At 52.5% G+C, this 12052-nt stretch overlaps 2 protein-coding genes across 2 annotated transcripts; one reads left to right on the forward strand and one right to left on the reverse strand.

Moving 5' to 3' along the window:
- Positions 1 to 138: 138 nt before the first annotated feature.
- Positions 139 to 6003, forward strand: TGME49_224730 (hypothetical protein). Its single transcript, XM_002366106.2, has 6 exons — positions 139 to 1271; positions 1640 to 1724; positions 2361 to 2455; positions 3124 to 3186; positions 3710 to 4116; positions 4671 to 6003. The coding sequence occupies exons 1-6, from the start codon at positions 1032 to 1034 to the stop codon at positions 4798 to 4800; spliced, it is 1020 nt and encodes a 339-aa protein (XP_002366147.1). The 5' UTR covers positions 139 to 1031; the 3' UTR covers positions 4801 to 6003.
- Positions 6004 to 6151: 148 nt separating this feature from the next.
- On the reverse strand, positions 6152 to 11783 carry TGME49_224720 (SPOC domain-containing protein). The gene is made up of 7 exons (XM_018780062.1): positions 10366 to 11783; positions 9500 to 9933; positions 8513 to 8896; positions 8227 to 8376; positions 7908 to 8020; positions 7307 to 7593; positions 6152 to 6895 (listed from the first exon to the last, which is right to left on the reverse strand). The coding sequence occupies exons 1-7, from the start codon at positions 10979 to 10981 to the stop codon at positions 6765 to 6767; spliced, it is 2115 nt and encodes a 704-aa protein (XP_018635956.1). The 5' UTR covers positions 10982 to 11783; the 3' UTR covers positions 6152 to 6764.
- Positions 11784 to 12052: the final 269 nt, after the last annotated feature.

The raw sequence follows: 12052 nt of genomic DNA on the forward strand, positions 1-12052 counted from the left end.
GTTCGTCTCTGTGCGAGGCTTCATTTCCTCGCGACAACAAGCGAACGATTCACATGCGCATGCAGAACTGCGAGGAACCGTGTAATTCAAAGACAAGAAAAAGAAAGGAAAAGGAAGACATAGACACAACTTATGAGACTGGCATTCTGCGCGGAGGAAACGCGAAAAAAGACCGAAACATGCGTATCAACAACGCCTGTTGTGCACTGGTTTCTTGAGTTCTCGCTCCTTTTTTGTGCTGCTCGTTATCGGAGACAGAACACTGGAGAAACCTTTATTTTCTTGTCTCTCTGCTCTCAGCGCGTCACACGTACGAGGAAGTTTCACCGCATGCGTGAATGGTGTCGTTCACCTCGACTTATGTTCTTCATCTTTCTCCTCGTCTTTGGCTGTACGTCGGGTCTCTGTTGTTCGCGGGAGATTCTCCTCGTTTGCACCTGTCAACCTGCCTAGTTGCTTCTCTTCTTCCTCCCCTTTGTTCTACTGGTTACGCCTTTACATTCTCTCTTCTCTTTCTTTTATCATCTCCCTGTTCTCCTCCTCCGTTTTGTCGCTCTTCTTGTTCTCGTTCTCCTTCCCTTTCCGTTTCCCTCTATAGTTCGCGTTCTTCTTCCTCCCGTTCCTTCTGTTGTCCCTTCATTCTCCTTTGACTCATGCTTCGCCTTCTCTCAGTCCTTCCCGAAAGTCTTTTTTTCTGCCCGTTCGTTTTCTCCTTCCTTCCTCCGCCTTTCCACTTTTCTCTCTCTTAGGCTTGCTTCATCTCCTTCGCCGCTGCCTTTCGCCATTACCCTTCTTCTTCTTCTTCTTCTTCTTCTTCTTCTTCTTCTTCTTCTTCTTCTTCTTCTTCTTCTTCTTCTTCTTCTTCTTCTTCTTCTTCTTCTTTCTTCTTCCTCTCTTTCTTCGTCTCCCTCTGCTTCTCCAGCTCTTTCTCTTTTCGTGTCTCTGTCTCTCTTGTCTTCCTCTTCTCCCTCTTCCCCCCTCTCTCTTCTTTCCTTTTCCTGTCTCCTTTTCTTCTCCCTTTCTCTTTCGAGATGTCTGCGATTTGCAGGCCGCGGCTGGCGCTGGCGGCTGCGAAGGCGGCGGCGGCGCGTCTGCGGCCGGGGCCTTCGGAGTCGCGAGCGGCGGCGTTTGCGGAGAATTGGCAGGCGAGTGGAAAGCCGCAGTGGGCGCGAGTCTGCGAGGAGCGACATTTCCCGATGCTTCAGAAGCTGCAGCCTTGCTTTCCTCTGTACCGAGATGTCTTGGCGGCCATGGAGCAGGCAGACTTCAAGGTAGGCGGAGGACGCGTGGCTCACGCAGAGAAGAAGGAAAAGGACAGAGAAAAGGAAAAGGAGAGAAAGGGCAAGAGGGACGAAGCACACGGGCGGAAGAAGTTGACGAGAGGAAGCAGGCAGAACACAGAGGTACGCGAGACAGAGAGTACGGAGGAAGAGGGGGGGAGACAAGAGGAGCGAAAGAGAAAAGAGTCGGAGAGAGAGAAAGCGAAGAGGGAACAGGAAAAAAGATGGAAGATAAAGACAGTAGGGAGGAGGAAAAGGAACACGACAGAGACTAGAAAGATGAGACGGAAGAAAACGAATGCTGTTTTCTATCTGGATGCATTACTCAGTTCGAGTTTTTGTTTTCTGCGCTTTTGCAGCCTGCAGGGCTCGTGGTGAATTCGGAGGCGCAGGCGAAACTCGGAGAGTTTTTTCTGTGTTGCGCATGCGCACTGCGTCCCCAGGGTGCGTTCCCTGCTCTCGAATAACGCGTTGCAGTGCAAATCTGAGCCGTCTCTCCGTACATGCGCCAGATTGATTTCTACGCGTCGATGCACATGCATATACATACGTATGTATAAGTGCCTAAATCCTGTGCACAAATCTGCAGAGGTATACATCTTTGTATATATATATATATATATGCCGTGTAGCTGAGATACGAGATACGCGTATAATTGTTGTATTCTACACTTCAGCTGTGAGGTCCAGCAGAGATCCTGCCGTGGATCTTCTTCGATATATCCAGATCGGTAAATCGAAAGGCCAGCACAGATACAAATGGATATCGAATATCTAGATAGATCTCGAATAACAAGATGGATATCGGATAGATGGATTGATAGCGAATAGAAAATGGATGTCGAATAGTAAGGTAGATGTTGAAAAAATGGGCTGTTGGATGGAGAGATGGCTATACCTCGGCAAACAGATGCCGAATCGAGTGCTTGGCACAGAGAGAGAGAGATGGGAAAACTAGACAGATCTAAAAACACAAGATTGCTAGCAAGATGCGGGTTCAATGGGTATGTGTGTGTTGCTTTAGCAGAGAACTCGAAGCAGAAAACGTCTTTCTTGCCTTTGTTGACTCTGGTTGTTCAGAAGTCGAATCGGCCGGAGCAGACAACGCCGCTCTGCTTCGCGTCGCCCAGAGGACTGCAGAGAAAGACTTCGAGCCCTGGCTGCAGGAAGTGCGGGTAAAAGCCAAGGTCCTTTTGTCGACAAAACATTCTTTTGCTTTCTTGACAAAGAGAGTCGCCTTCGCGCGTTTGCGCATGCACGCTGGTGTCTCGAACGGGAGCGCCTGCAGAGCTGTGGACCTGCTACACGAGCTTTATTTTCTTCATCTAGAAACTACGCCCCCAGCACATAACTGCTCGCAGTCGGGCGAACTCTGTGGGGACAGAGGGGCCTTGACGAGCAAGAAGCTTTCGAGAGAGAGAGACAGAGAGAGCACGACCCGGTTACTCTCACGCTTATCATATAAAAAGTTTTTGTAGCTAACGCTCACGTGTACGTAAATACAAGTATGTCTGTTTGTACATATATATATATATATATATATACATGTGTATACGTGTCTATATGAGGATATGTGCGTCTACAGAAGCATTTTTGTGAGTAAACAGTCATATAGAGTATGTGCTTAACGTTCCCTAGACTTTCTTCGAACCGTCAAAGCTGGTCTGCGTTGTTTTCTCTTTCCTGTTCCTTGTTCTTCTCTTTGTCACTGTTGCTTCTGCGTCTGTAGCGTTTGCTTCCTTTCCTATCCCTTCCGTCTCCGTTTCTCCATTGCCAGTCTGTTGGTTGTCTTGCATTCTTCTGCTCGCGCTTTCTCTGCGTGTTCTCCGCTGTGGTCCTCCAGTCCTTTGTCTCAGACTTCGACGCGACGCTTGCAGACCAGGTCGAGGCTGCTGCCCTTCTCCGGGTAAAGGTGCCTTTCTGCGACTAGGAAAAACCACACTGGAGGTGCAATGGATAGAATCCAGACGCACACCAAGTCACTCGCTCTCGTGAATTCGACATCGTCATCTCGCTCTGCCGCTGCTTCCGCGGTGACATCTGGGGACATGGCGCAGATCTCTGTTTCTGCATCTCTCCATATATATATATATATATGTGTATTTTTTTTCTGGATCGTTCGCTACATGTTACTTTACGTCTGGCGCGTGTCCTAACTTCTTCTCTACACAAGTGCGAATGAATGACACATCATCAACGTTCAAACTGTATACCTCTGAGTGTATGCATGCGTGCCGGGTTGATATCTCTATCTGTATCTATCGACATGTCTATCTCTATGTATATATATGTATATTTAGGATCTACCTGTGCACATTTTTGTCCTAAGTCCTGTCACGAGAGCTCCCCCGACAGGTCTGAATTGTACTGCATGCTGCCTTGATTGGTTTCGTGATTTCTTGAAATTTTTTTCTCTTTGGCCTCTGCAGGCACACGACGAGGGGCGTTTCTGGGAAGCGAGCTTCGCGGCTGCGGCACCCGACCTCTTCGATGCGTTGGTCGCCGCTGCAGAGAAAGCTGACGCCGAGACTGTGAATCGCAGTGATGAATCGAGCTCATCCCCATCCTTGTCTTCTGTCTCTTCGCCTCCCCTTTCTTCGTCTGCCTCCTCTCCTCCCTCTTGTCCTCCGTCCTCTTGTGGTACCTCGTCGTCTGTCTCTTTTTCGGAGTCTTCTCCTCCCTCTGGGTCTTCTCCCTCTGTTTCTGTCGCTTCTTCTCCCTCGTCTTCTGAGCCTGCTTCCTCATCGCTGAGAGGCGAAGAGACTGAAAGCAGCAGCGAGCCGACAGAGTTGGAGAAAGCTATTGTTTCCGAGAACGAAGACTTGGCTGTGCAAATGTGAGCCAAGCGGGACGAACGAGACGACGGACGAAACCCACGCTCGTCCTTTTCTGGCGTCGCTTTTCTTCTGCTCTTTCTTCGCAGACAAAGGGGATCTTTCTGCTCGGAACCCTGCACGTCGTGTCCTCACACAGTCGCTTGATTCTGTTTCGACCACGAGGCAAATCGATGTACACTTATTTGCGTCGTATCCCCTCTTCCACAAGTATTTATATATATATATATATATATATATATATATATATATATTTGTACAGAAGTATATATATATATATATATATGTACAGACGTATATACATGTATATGCATTTATATATAAACACGTACACACACATATATATATGTATGTATATATACACATCATCAGACACGCATCCGTTTGGCTAACTGTATGCCGTTACCTCAACACGTAGATGCATGCACGTATACATAGACGATTGTACATTTTTCTTTCTCTCTGTAAGAGGGTGTACGTATCTGCACATACAACCTTGTGAATGTCGCTTGAGGTGAATGCGAATCACTGTATTTCTCTTCTTTGTCTGGTTCAGTTACGAGAGGTGGCTGGTTGCTGTCTCGCAGCCTATCAAGCGAGAGCTCCGCGATGCTCTCTCTCACTTCGGCTTGCTGGTGGTGAAAGAAGAACTTGAAGAGGCGGCGAGATCTCGAGGAAAAGAATAAAGCCAAGCGCATGCGTGTACAGAGCAACGTTTCTCAGACGCGTTCGTTCCCGGTCTCTTCTGCGTCCGCCGAAATTCGCAGGTTCCTCAAACCCTGTCGCAGGCTCCACTTTTCCTTTTCGTCACTGAATCGCAACGCTTTTTCTTCCCGCCTCCTTGCAGGCTTTCGCAGGAGAAAACCAAGGAAGTCTTGCTGGCCTCTCTCGCAGAGTCAACCTGAAAGCCTTTTAAACCTTTTGAGGTCCAAGTCATTTGTTCCTCCCGCCGACGGCACTTGTGGCAGCGTTGCCCCGTGGGCCACAGGGCTGTGTGAGGACTCTGAAGAAACACTTGCTTCATGTGGACTCAGGGAGAGAACGGGAGATCTCCTTTGCATGTGCGCAGACCGAAATCCTCACTGCCCCAACACACTACGGCAGAAGGCAGGAAAGCTTCCCCGCGACCGAGATGGCGAAAGAACGGCCTTTGCCTTCTGTTCAAAACTGCCAGTTCTCTCAAAGGCCAAGGAACAGAAACAACCTACGCACAAATCAAGAACACGCATATGCTATCCGACCTTACAGAGAGAAAGACGGAACGATGAGAGCCGCAAATTATTCAAACATATATATATATATATATATATATATATATATATATATATATAACTACGCACATAGGCGTCGGTCAGTCTTCACGATACAGGCACGCACGTTTATGTGTGAATGTTGGCGTTTCTCCGTGTATCGCTACTGTACCAGTCTCGGAGAGACGAATTCTCTTCGTACATGCATGTGGAGATTGGGAGAAACGTAGAAATGTGGTTGCACAATCCTTCTGCGCGGCGGGAGCCAGCCTCTCTCGGGAGGTCTCCTCTCGTTCTGGGTCTCAGGGACTTGAATCCTGAGCGGAGACTGTGGAGCCGAACAGAGAATGCGTGCGCTTCCTTCCTTGAAATGCGGAGTGTGTCTCCTACCCAACTGTTCCACGTAGCTCTGGTATATTCCGTCACTCCAGCGCTACAGACACTCCACGCTTCAGAGGCTGTGCCTTTCATAAAGCCCGCCGCTGTGTCGGTCAGTGAGGGTGACATTCTACTTTGTTTCAGAAAGCACCTGCAGTTGCTTCTTCAGAAACGGAACGCATCCTCAGAGGTATGCATAGGAATTCCCAGTTCTTCGTACTCGACTTAGAACTCTAAGGGTGCCCTGACGTACTCTCACCTATATATATATATATATATATATATACGTACACATACGTATGCCCATGTGTGAATATATGCCTTGGTGATCCTTTCTTTGGAGGGAATATATATATATATATATATATACATTTATAAACATGCATATATTTCTATATCCACAAATGTGTATGTGTGCATGTAAGGAGATTTGTCTTCTTGGCTCGTATGTTCTGTGGGGACTGGGGAGACGGCAGTTGCGGCTCTCTTGGCTTCTTCCGAGTAGCAGTGCCCGTTCTGCGTCTCTCCTTTCCTCAGTTCTTCTTCGTTGACGGGAAAACACTTGTGCCTCCGTCGCGGTTTCTAAACAGCTCCTGTTCGTTCCTCACGACCCCTCACTCCCCCCCCCCCTCCCCGCCTGCGAGCTGTCTCCCTGCGGCTGTATACAAGTGCGTCTGCGCGTCCCTGTGCACGCGGGCACAGCGCACAAAGACGCGAGGAAACCCCTCCAAATGAATGTGTCTGAGAAAGCGACAGGGTCCGTTCGCGGTCGCGCATGCAAGGAGCTTTCCCAAGTTGCTGGGACGCTACGACGTTGCTCCGCGATTTCACACAGAGTCCCAGCAAGTGACCTAGAGACACAAAGGTGTGCAACGACACACGCACACTCTCTCACAGAGACATCTATTTCTCTACAGACGGATGCCCGTCTCCGTTTCTCGGTGTCTCGACTTGTACGCTGTTCGAAGCATTTTTGGCTGAAGAGACGGGCAGCATTCGACGCAAAATGTGCTTCTCGCTGGTCACTTTCTGCCTCCCAAGAAAGCAGCCATGGTGCTCAGCTGCTGCATCCAGTTCGCAGTGGTAGCGCTCCCCAGACCCCCCGACGCAGGCGACGCTCCGGCCCCAGCGGCACACAAACCTGCGGGAGCCCCTGCGAAAACGGAACGCACCAGGGGAGAAGCTGGAGATGTGCCAGAGAGACAAACAGGACGGAAGAAGAAGGAAATCGAACAATGGAGGGGCAGACGCGAGACATCGTGAGACGGGAAGCTGGAACCAAGAGCAGTGTGTACAAAAGCGAACCCCACGCAGAAGGAAGGAACCCAGAAGAAGGACGCCAAGACGAAGAAGAACAGAGGAACATGACAACTAAGCAGCCAGAATAGGCCAAGTCAGCCAGGGAAACACACGCATACATACAAGCCCATGCTTTCATACGTCCAGATGTGGAGACGGTGGAAGTGACGACTGAAAGTTCACAAGACTGGGCATGGGCGACCTTTGGATTTCTGCGAAAGCGTTGCTGACAACCAAGACTTCTTCTCCCCCTACCCTAACTCACCGGAAGCAGACGGCGCAGGCTGCTGCTGAGGCGCAGAGAACCCGGCTGAGGCAGAAGGCACGACCATCTGCTGATGCGCAGGCACCTGCTGTGTGGAAGAAGGCAGCGCTGTGAGGCCCGCCGCGCCGGCTGGCGTTGCACCCAGATTCGCAGCGTAACTTCCCGCAAAGTCCGCGGCAGACGGCAGACTCGTCGAGGTGTTTGCAGCGGGTGCAGCCTCTGCAGGCGGCGGAGCACTGGCAGGCACACTGGCTGTGCTGTACTGGGGGCCCGCGAGTGCGAGGAGGCTGAACAGGGCAAAAACACGGCAGAGATCAGCCACGAATGCCAGGGCTGGAACGCGGTGGGAGGAAGGAGGTCCACGATTTCCCTAGAAGCAAAGTGCTTCGTTTCTTGCAGACCTGTAAAGCAGTCGAGTGTAGTCCTTTTCAAGAGGAGACACGAGGACGAAGCCATCCCCACGGCTCAGGTACGGATCCTTGGAGTGAGGGCGAAAGACATGTGTGCAGGCTGCGAGTGGATTGACACACCTCCAGACTTGCGAGTAAATGCATAGACCCGCGGAAACGGTTTTGAGACAGAGAGATGAGAAAAGGCTTACAAGTTTGACGGTTGCTGAAAACGCGCTGGCAACAGTCCTTGATATCGAGCAAAGAGGCTGCAGTTGGGGGGAACCAAGTAAATATAGTGGGTGCCGACATTCGCCACTCCAGCCTAAGAACAAAAACCAAGTTACAATTTCGGAAAAAAGCATGGATGGTTTCGGTCGAAAGAATTCCTCCTCCTGAGCACGGACGTTCACCGCTAGATCTTTGTCGTCTTCTGCACATTTTCTTGAATCGTCTCACAGTTGCTGAACAGAAAAACTCTCGTCTTGGTGGTGCGTTTGTCCTCCCTTTGCGTTCATTCCTTTTCCTTACGCGTTCTTTCGAAGTGAAGTAGCTGATGTACTCGTCAAGGGCAGCCTGCTGGTCCGGATGCGCCGCTTCCAGTGTCACTACAGCGTGGATGGTCTTCGCCGCCACTTCTTCCCACTTGCTGCGGTGGCTGACGTTCAGCAGCCCCGTTAACTGCAGCGAGGACAAGAACAAAAGTGCGAAAGAGAGGCACATTTGAGCAGAAACGGAGATCCAAGAGTGACTCCTCTCCTGCCAGCATCCCTTGTGAAAGCACTCTCGCGAGGCAACGACTCGCCCTCAGACTCACGTGAACAAGGGAAGACGGGACCTCTCCTCTGACTAGGGAAGCGACGACTTGAACTCGTCGTTTGTCGTTCCTCCCCAGCGTCCACGCCCAAGAGCTGCCGACAGCCGAGACTGCAGCAGCGTTCGCTGTAGGCATCGCTGGAGTCGGAGCACTCTGCTGGTTGGCTGGCAGCCGCTCCGGCACCTGCGGGGTTTCGGCTGTACGTACACCGCCGGGAGGCCCGGCCGGCGCTGCCGGCGTGCTCGCCGGCACTGCGGGGAACGAGGAGGCGGCGAACCCCTTGTTTCCGGGTAACGAAGGAATTCGAAGATGCGGTTTCCGTTCTTGGAGCAGCGCTGTGAGGTGGAGAGGCTGTCGCGCCCACGTTCCGCTGGACTGAGAAGTCTGGGAGGGAGAGGAAGAAGAGGCAGGATACAGAGAGGACGGGAAGGCAGCGGAAGACGCGTGTGCATGAGACCCATCAGAAAAGCTCGAAAACGAAGACCCAGGACCTCGACTCGACCCCGACTGGTTGAAACTCCCAGAGCGGCGGTTCCCCGATGAGGAATCCTCGATGCGACTGCTCTGAGGAAACGGGGAACAACCAGGTAACCGGCGTCATAGACTCAAGAGACATTGACTGGCTGTGACACGATCTGAACAAACGAGGGGAACCAAGGTGTTGTCGCTCTTCAAAAAAGTCAACGAGCCGAAGGCCACGGCGCGCCGGTTCTAGCACACAGGCCGCCACATGCACAAAGGGCTACAACTGTGAATCCGGACAGATCTACCCGTATACACATGGTGTCTCATCCACGGCAACGCGACTCGGAAGCGAGCAAACGGGCAAGAAAGAGAATGACACAGAACGACACGTGAAGACGACCTAGACGCACGTTTATACGCGGCCGGCAAATTCAGGATTGAAAAAATATTTTTGGAGATGCAAGGATCCGATAGGTGTCGAGACAAACTTGGAGTCGACTCCGAGTATCCGCGAAGACTTACGTTCCGTTCTCGACTTCCACGGTCTCCTCCTCTGCCGCGGCCTCCGCGTCGTCCGTGATCGTCTCCGTATCGCCCGTCTCTTCCATCTTCATCTCTGTTGGGGCCACCGCCTCCTCTGTCTCCGCCCCTTCCCCCGCGGGGCTCGAGTGACCTGCGGCTGTCGTCCCTGTCTCCGCCCCCGCTGCGACCGCTAGTTGGGCGCCACCTTCCGCTGTCCCCGCCTCCTCGACCCCCCCTCTCTCTCTCTCGCTCTCGGATGTTTCGGCCCTGCCCATCGCGGGAAGGGAAGTGGTCAGAGGGCCTCTGGTGGTCGTCGGAGTTCCTGGAATTGTGTGCGTTGCTTTCGTTGTCTCTGCCTCCAGGATGCTGGCTGTCTTGACCACCTGCGCCGCCTCTCCGGCCTCGCTGATACTCCACGCGAATGCTCCGGCCGCCTGTCCACCCACGAGAAAAAACAGGGAAAAGAGTGAGGCAGAAAGCCGCCAGCCCCGCACGCACAAGGACGGTAGAGGGGGAAGGGCGGCCGAATGAAGTAACTCTATGAATTCAAAAAAGCAACATGCGCGTGAAGAAGCACAGAGAGAAAATTGGCCAGTAACTGGAACACAGAAAAGAGCAAAGAGTACGCAAACAAGGAAAAGCCGCCCCGAATCCGTACACACTTGGCACCCCAACCATCCACGCCGTTCACAGACAAGAAAGCGGTTGGGTACCCGAGAATGCCTGCAGCATTGTTAGTACGTGTATTTCCTGTCATTGCAGACACAGCGAAAGACTGAAAGAGAAATTGTTGGTGACGAGTAGAACGTCTTGTTAATTTCGACGGCGCGTCCTGAACGGCATTCGTTCCCGAGAAAAGGCCTTACCGAACTGGGCGCCGTTCATGGTGTCGAAGCACTTTCGCGCGTCGTCTGGGTGTTTGTACAGCACGAATGCGTAGACCGCATTGGGACCGATTTTTTGGTTGACTCTCAGGAAGACGCTTTCGACTTCTCCGCACTTGGAGAAGAACTGGCGTACGTCGTCTTCGGAGGCGTCTCTGGGAACGTTATGGATGTACAGGTTGCGCGCGCCTTCCGGACCCACGGGTCTCTCTCGCTCGGCCTCTCGCCTCCGGCCCTCTTGCCTTCCGCCTTCTCGGCCTTCGCGCTCCTCGCGGGGCCTCGGACCTCCTACGCCACTCCCCAAGCTCGCGTGGATGCTCTGCTGCTTCGCCCCAGCTTCGGCCTCACCACCCGCGCCCGGCAGCGGATGCGGCGTCGCGACAGATGGCGCGCCAGCCACCGGGAGTGGCAGGCCGGGAGCGGGCGTCGCGTGAAGCGGCGGATATCCAGGAAAAGGAAAGTGAGGCGGTGGACCGTCTTGCTGAGGAAACGAGGGAGGGAGAGACATGAGAGGAGCGTTCGCCGCGATCGCAGGCGCAGGCGCGAGAGCCCCAGGAGGGAACTCGAAGCCGGGCGGGATGCCGTAGGGCATTTCCATTTTGAGGCGCCGACAGGAGACGAAGGCAACGAAAAAATAAAAGTCAAGGGGTGCCTTCCAAAAAAGAGAACTAATGAAGTCCGACTAGTTCTTAACAAGGTTCACATGGACACGGTCGCGCAGAGTCGAGGTGCCGGTCGAGAGAGAGTGAGAGCGTGTGAGCGTTGGATCTCTCGTGGCAACACGCGGAACGTAGACAACGAGGGCACTGGGGAAATATGGGAGAGAAACAGGTGTGAAGCACGGTAAAATTTCGCTGCAAACGAGGAAAGCGACAGCCGACTGGAAAGAGAGAACAGCACACACAAGCAGACGCCCGCTGAACAGAGTTCGTGCTCCACTGCAACCCAGGAACGTCAAGACACCCGAACGGACGTTTCGCCGCCTGGAAATTCGTGGCATTTACCAGGACGGAAGCGGGTGAAAACACTCTCCTCTTTGTATGAATCACAGGGTGAATGCAACCGGCAATTCGGCAAAGCCACCGAAAGCAGGCACAAAACACACCCGCGGACGTACGCCTGACGGTAGTGGCCGGAGATGTCTATTGGGGATTTTCCTTCGGCAAGTGGGAAAGCATCCAGCGCTGCTGCAGCCAAAACGAGAGATGCTGTAGAAAAACGCAGGCATCCGACCACGGGAGGGCAAAGGGCAGCGAAATCGCGGGGAGAAGGAAAGCGACATAGAAAAACGCGCGGCTCACGCTGGCCCCGTTCGATCCTAGCAGGTTTTCAGAGATCACTGTGACGAACGAGTGCCGAAAGAGCCTCGGTGCGCATACTCAAACGAGTCAGGAAGGGAAAAGACGAAAGTTTGCATGTAAAGGTCAAGGGGCATGTGGAACGCTGCACTGTCCGCCTGCAGCGGTGGCACATCGCATGCAAATGAGAAAAAGCTGAGAAACGCAGCAGGAACTTCCATCGCGCCGATCCCGACATACACCTGCGTTTGTGGCGGCGGTTTGGGGAAAAAAGAAGAGTTATATAGTGTTTTGCTGCGTGCTTCTGAGGAACAACTAGGAAGTTCAGACAGGGATCCCATTTCAGAAAGAACACCGTCACGACGCTGCTA

This window comes from Toxoplasma gondii, chromosome X, assembly GCF_000006565.2.
Source record: "Toxoplasma gondii ME49 chromosome X, whole genome shotgun sequence".
Classification (NCBI taxonomy): Eukaryota; Apicomplexa; class Conoidasida; order Eucoccidiorida; family Sarcocystidae; genus Toxoplasma; species Toxoplasma gondii.

Excerpts from the sequence above, each read along its gene's own strand:
- TGME49_224730 (XM_002366106.2), top strand. The coding sequence starts at position 1,032 with ATGTCTGCGATTTGCAGGCCGCGGCTGGCGCTGGCGGCTGCGAAGGCG. Across the intron at positions 1,725-2,360 it reads ATGCGCACTGCGTCCCCAGG|AAGTCGAATCGGCCGGAGCA; the intron begins GTGCGTTCCCTG and ends CTGGTTGTTCAG. Across the intron at positions 2,456-3,123 it reads CCTGGCTGCAGGAAGTGCGG|TCCTTTGTCTCAGACTTCGA; the intron begins GTAAAAGCCAAG and ends GTGGTCCTCCAG.
- TGME49_224720 (XM_018780062.1), bottom strand. The coding sequence starts at position 10,981 with ATGGAAATGCCCTACGGCATCCCGCCCGGCTTCGAGTTCCCTCCTGGG. Across the intron at positions 9,934-10,365 it reads CATGAACGGCGCCCAGTTCG|GCGGCCGGAGCATTCGCGTG; the intron begins GTAAGGCCTTTT and ends GTGGGTGGACAG. Across the intron at positions 7,594-7,907 it reads TTTCAGCAACCGTCAAACTT|CCTCCTCGCACTCGCGGGCC; the intron begins GTAAGCCTTTTC and ends TGCCCTGTTCAG.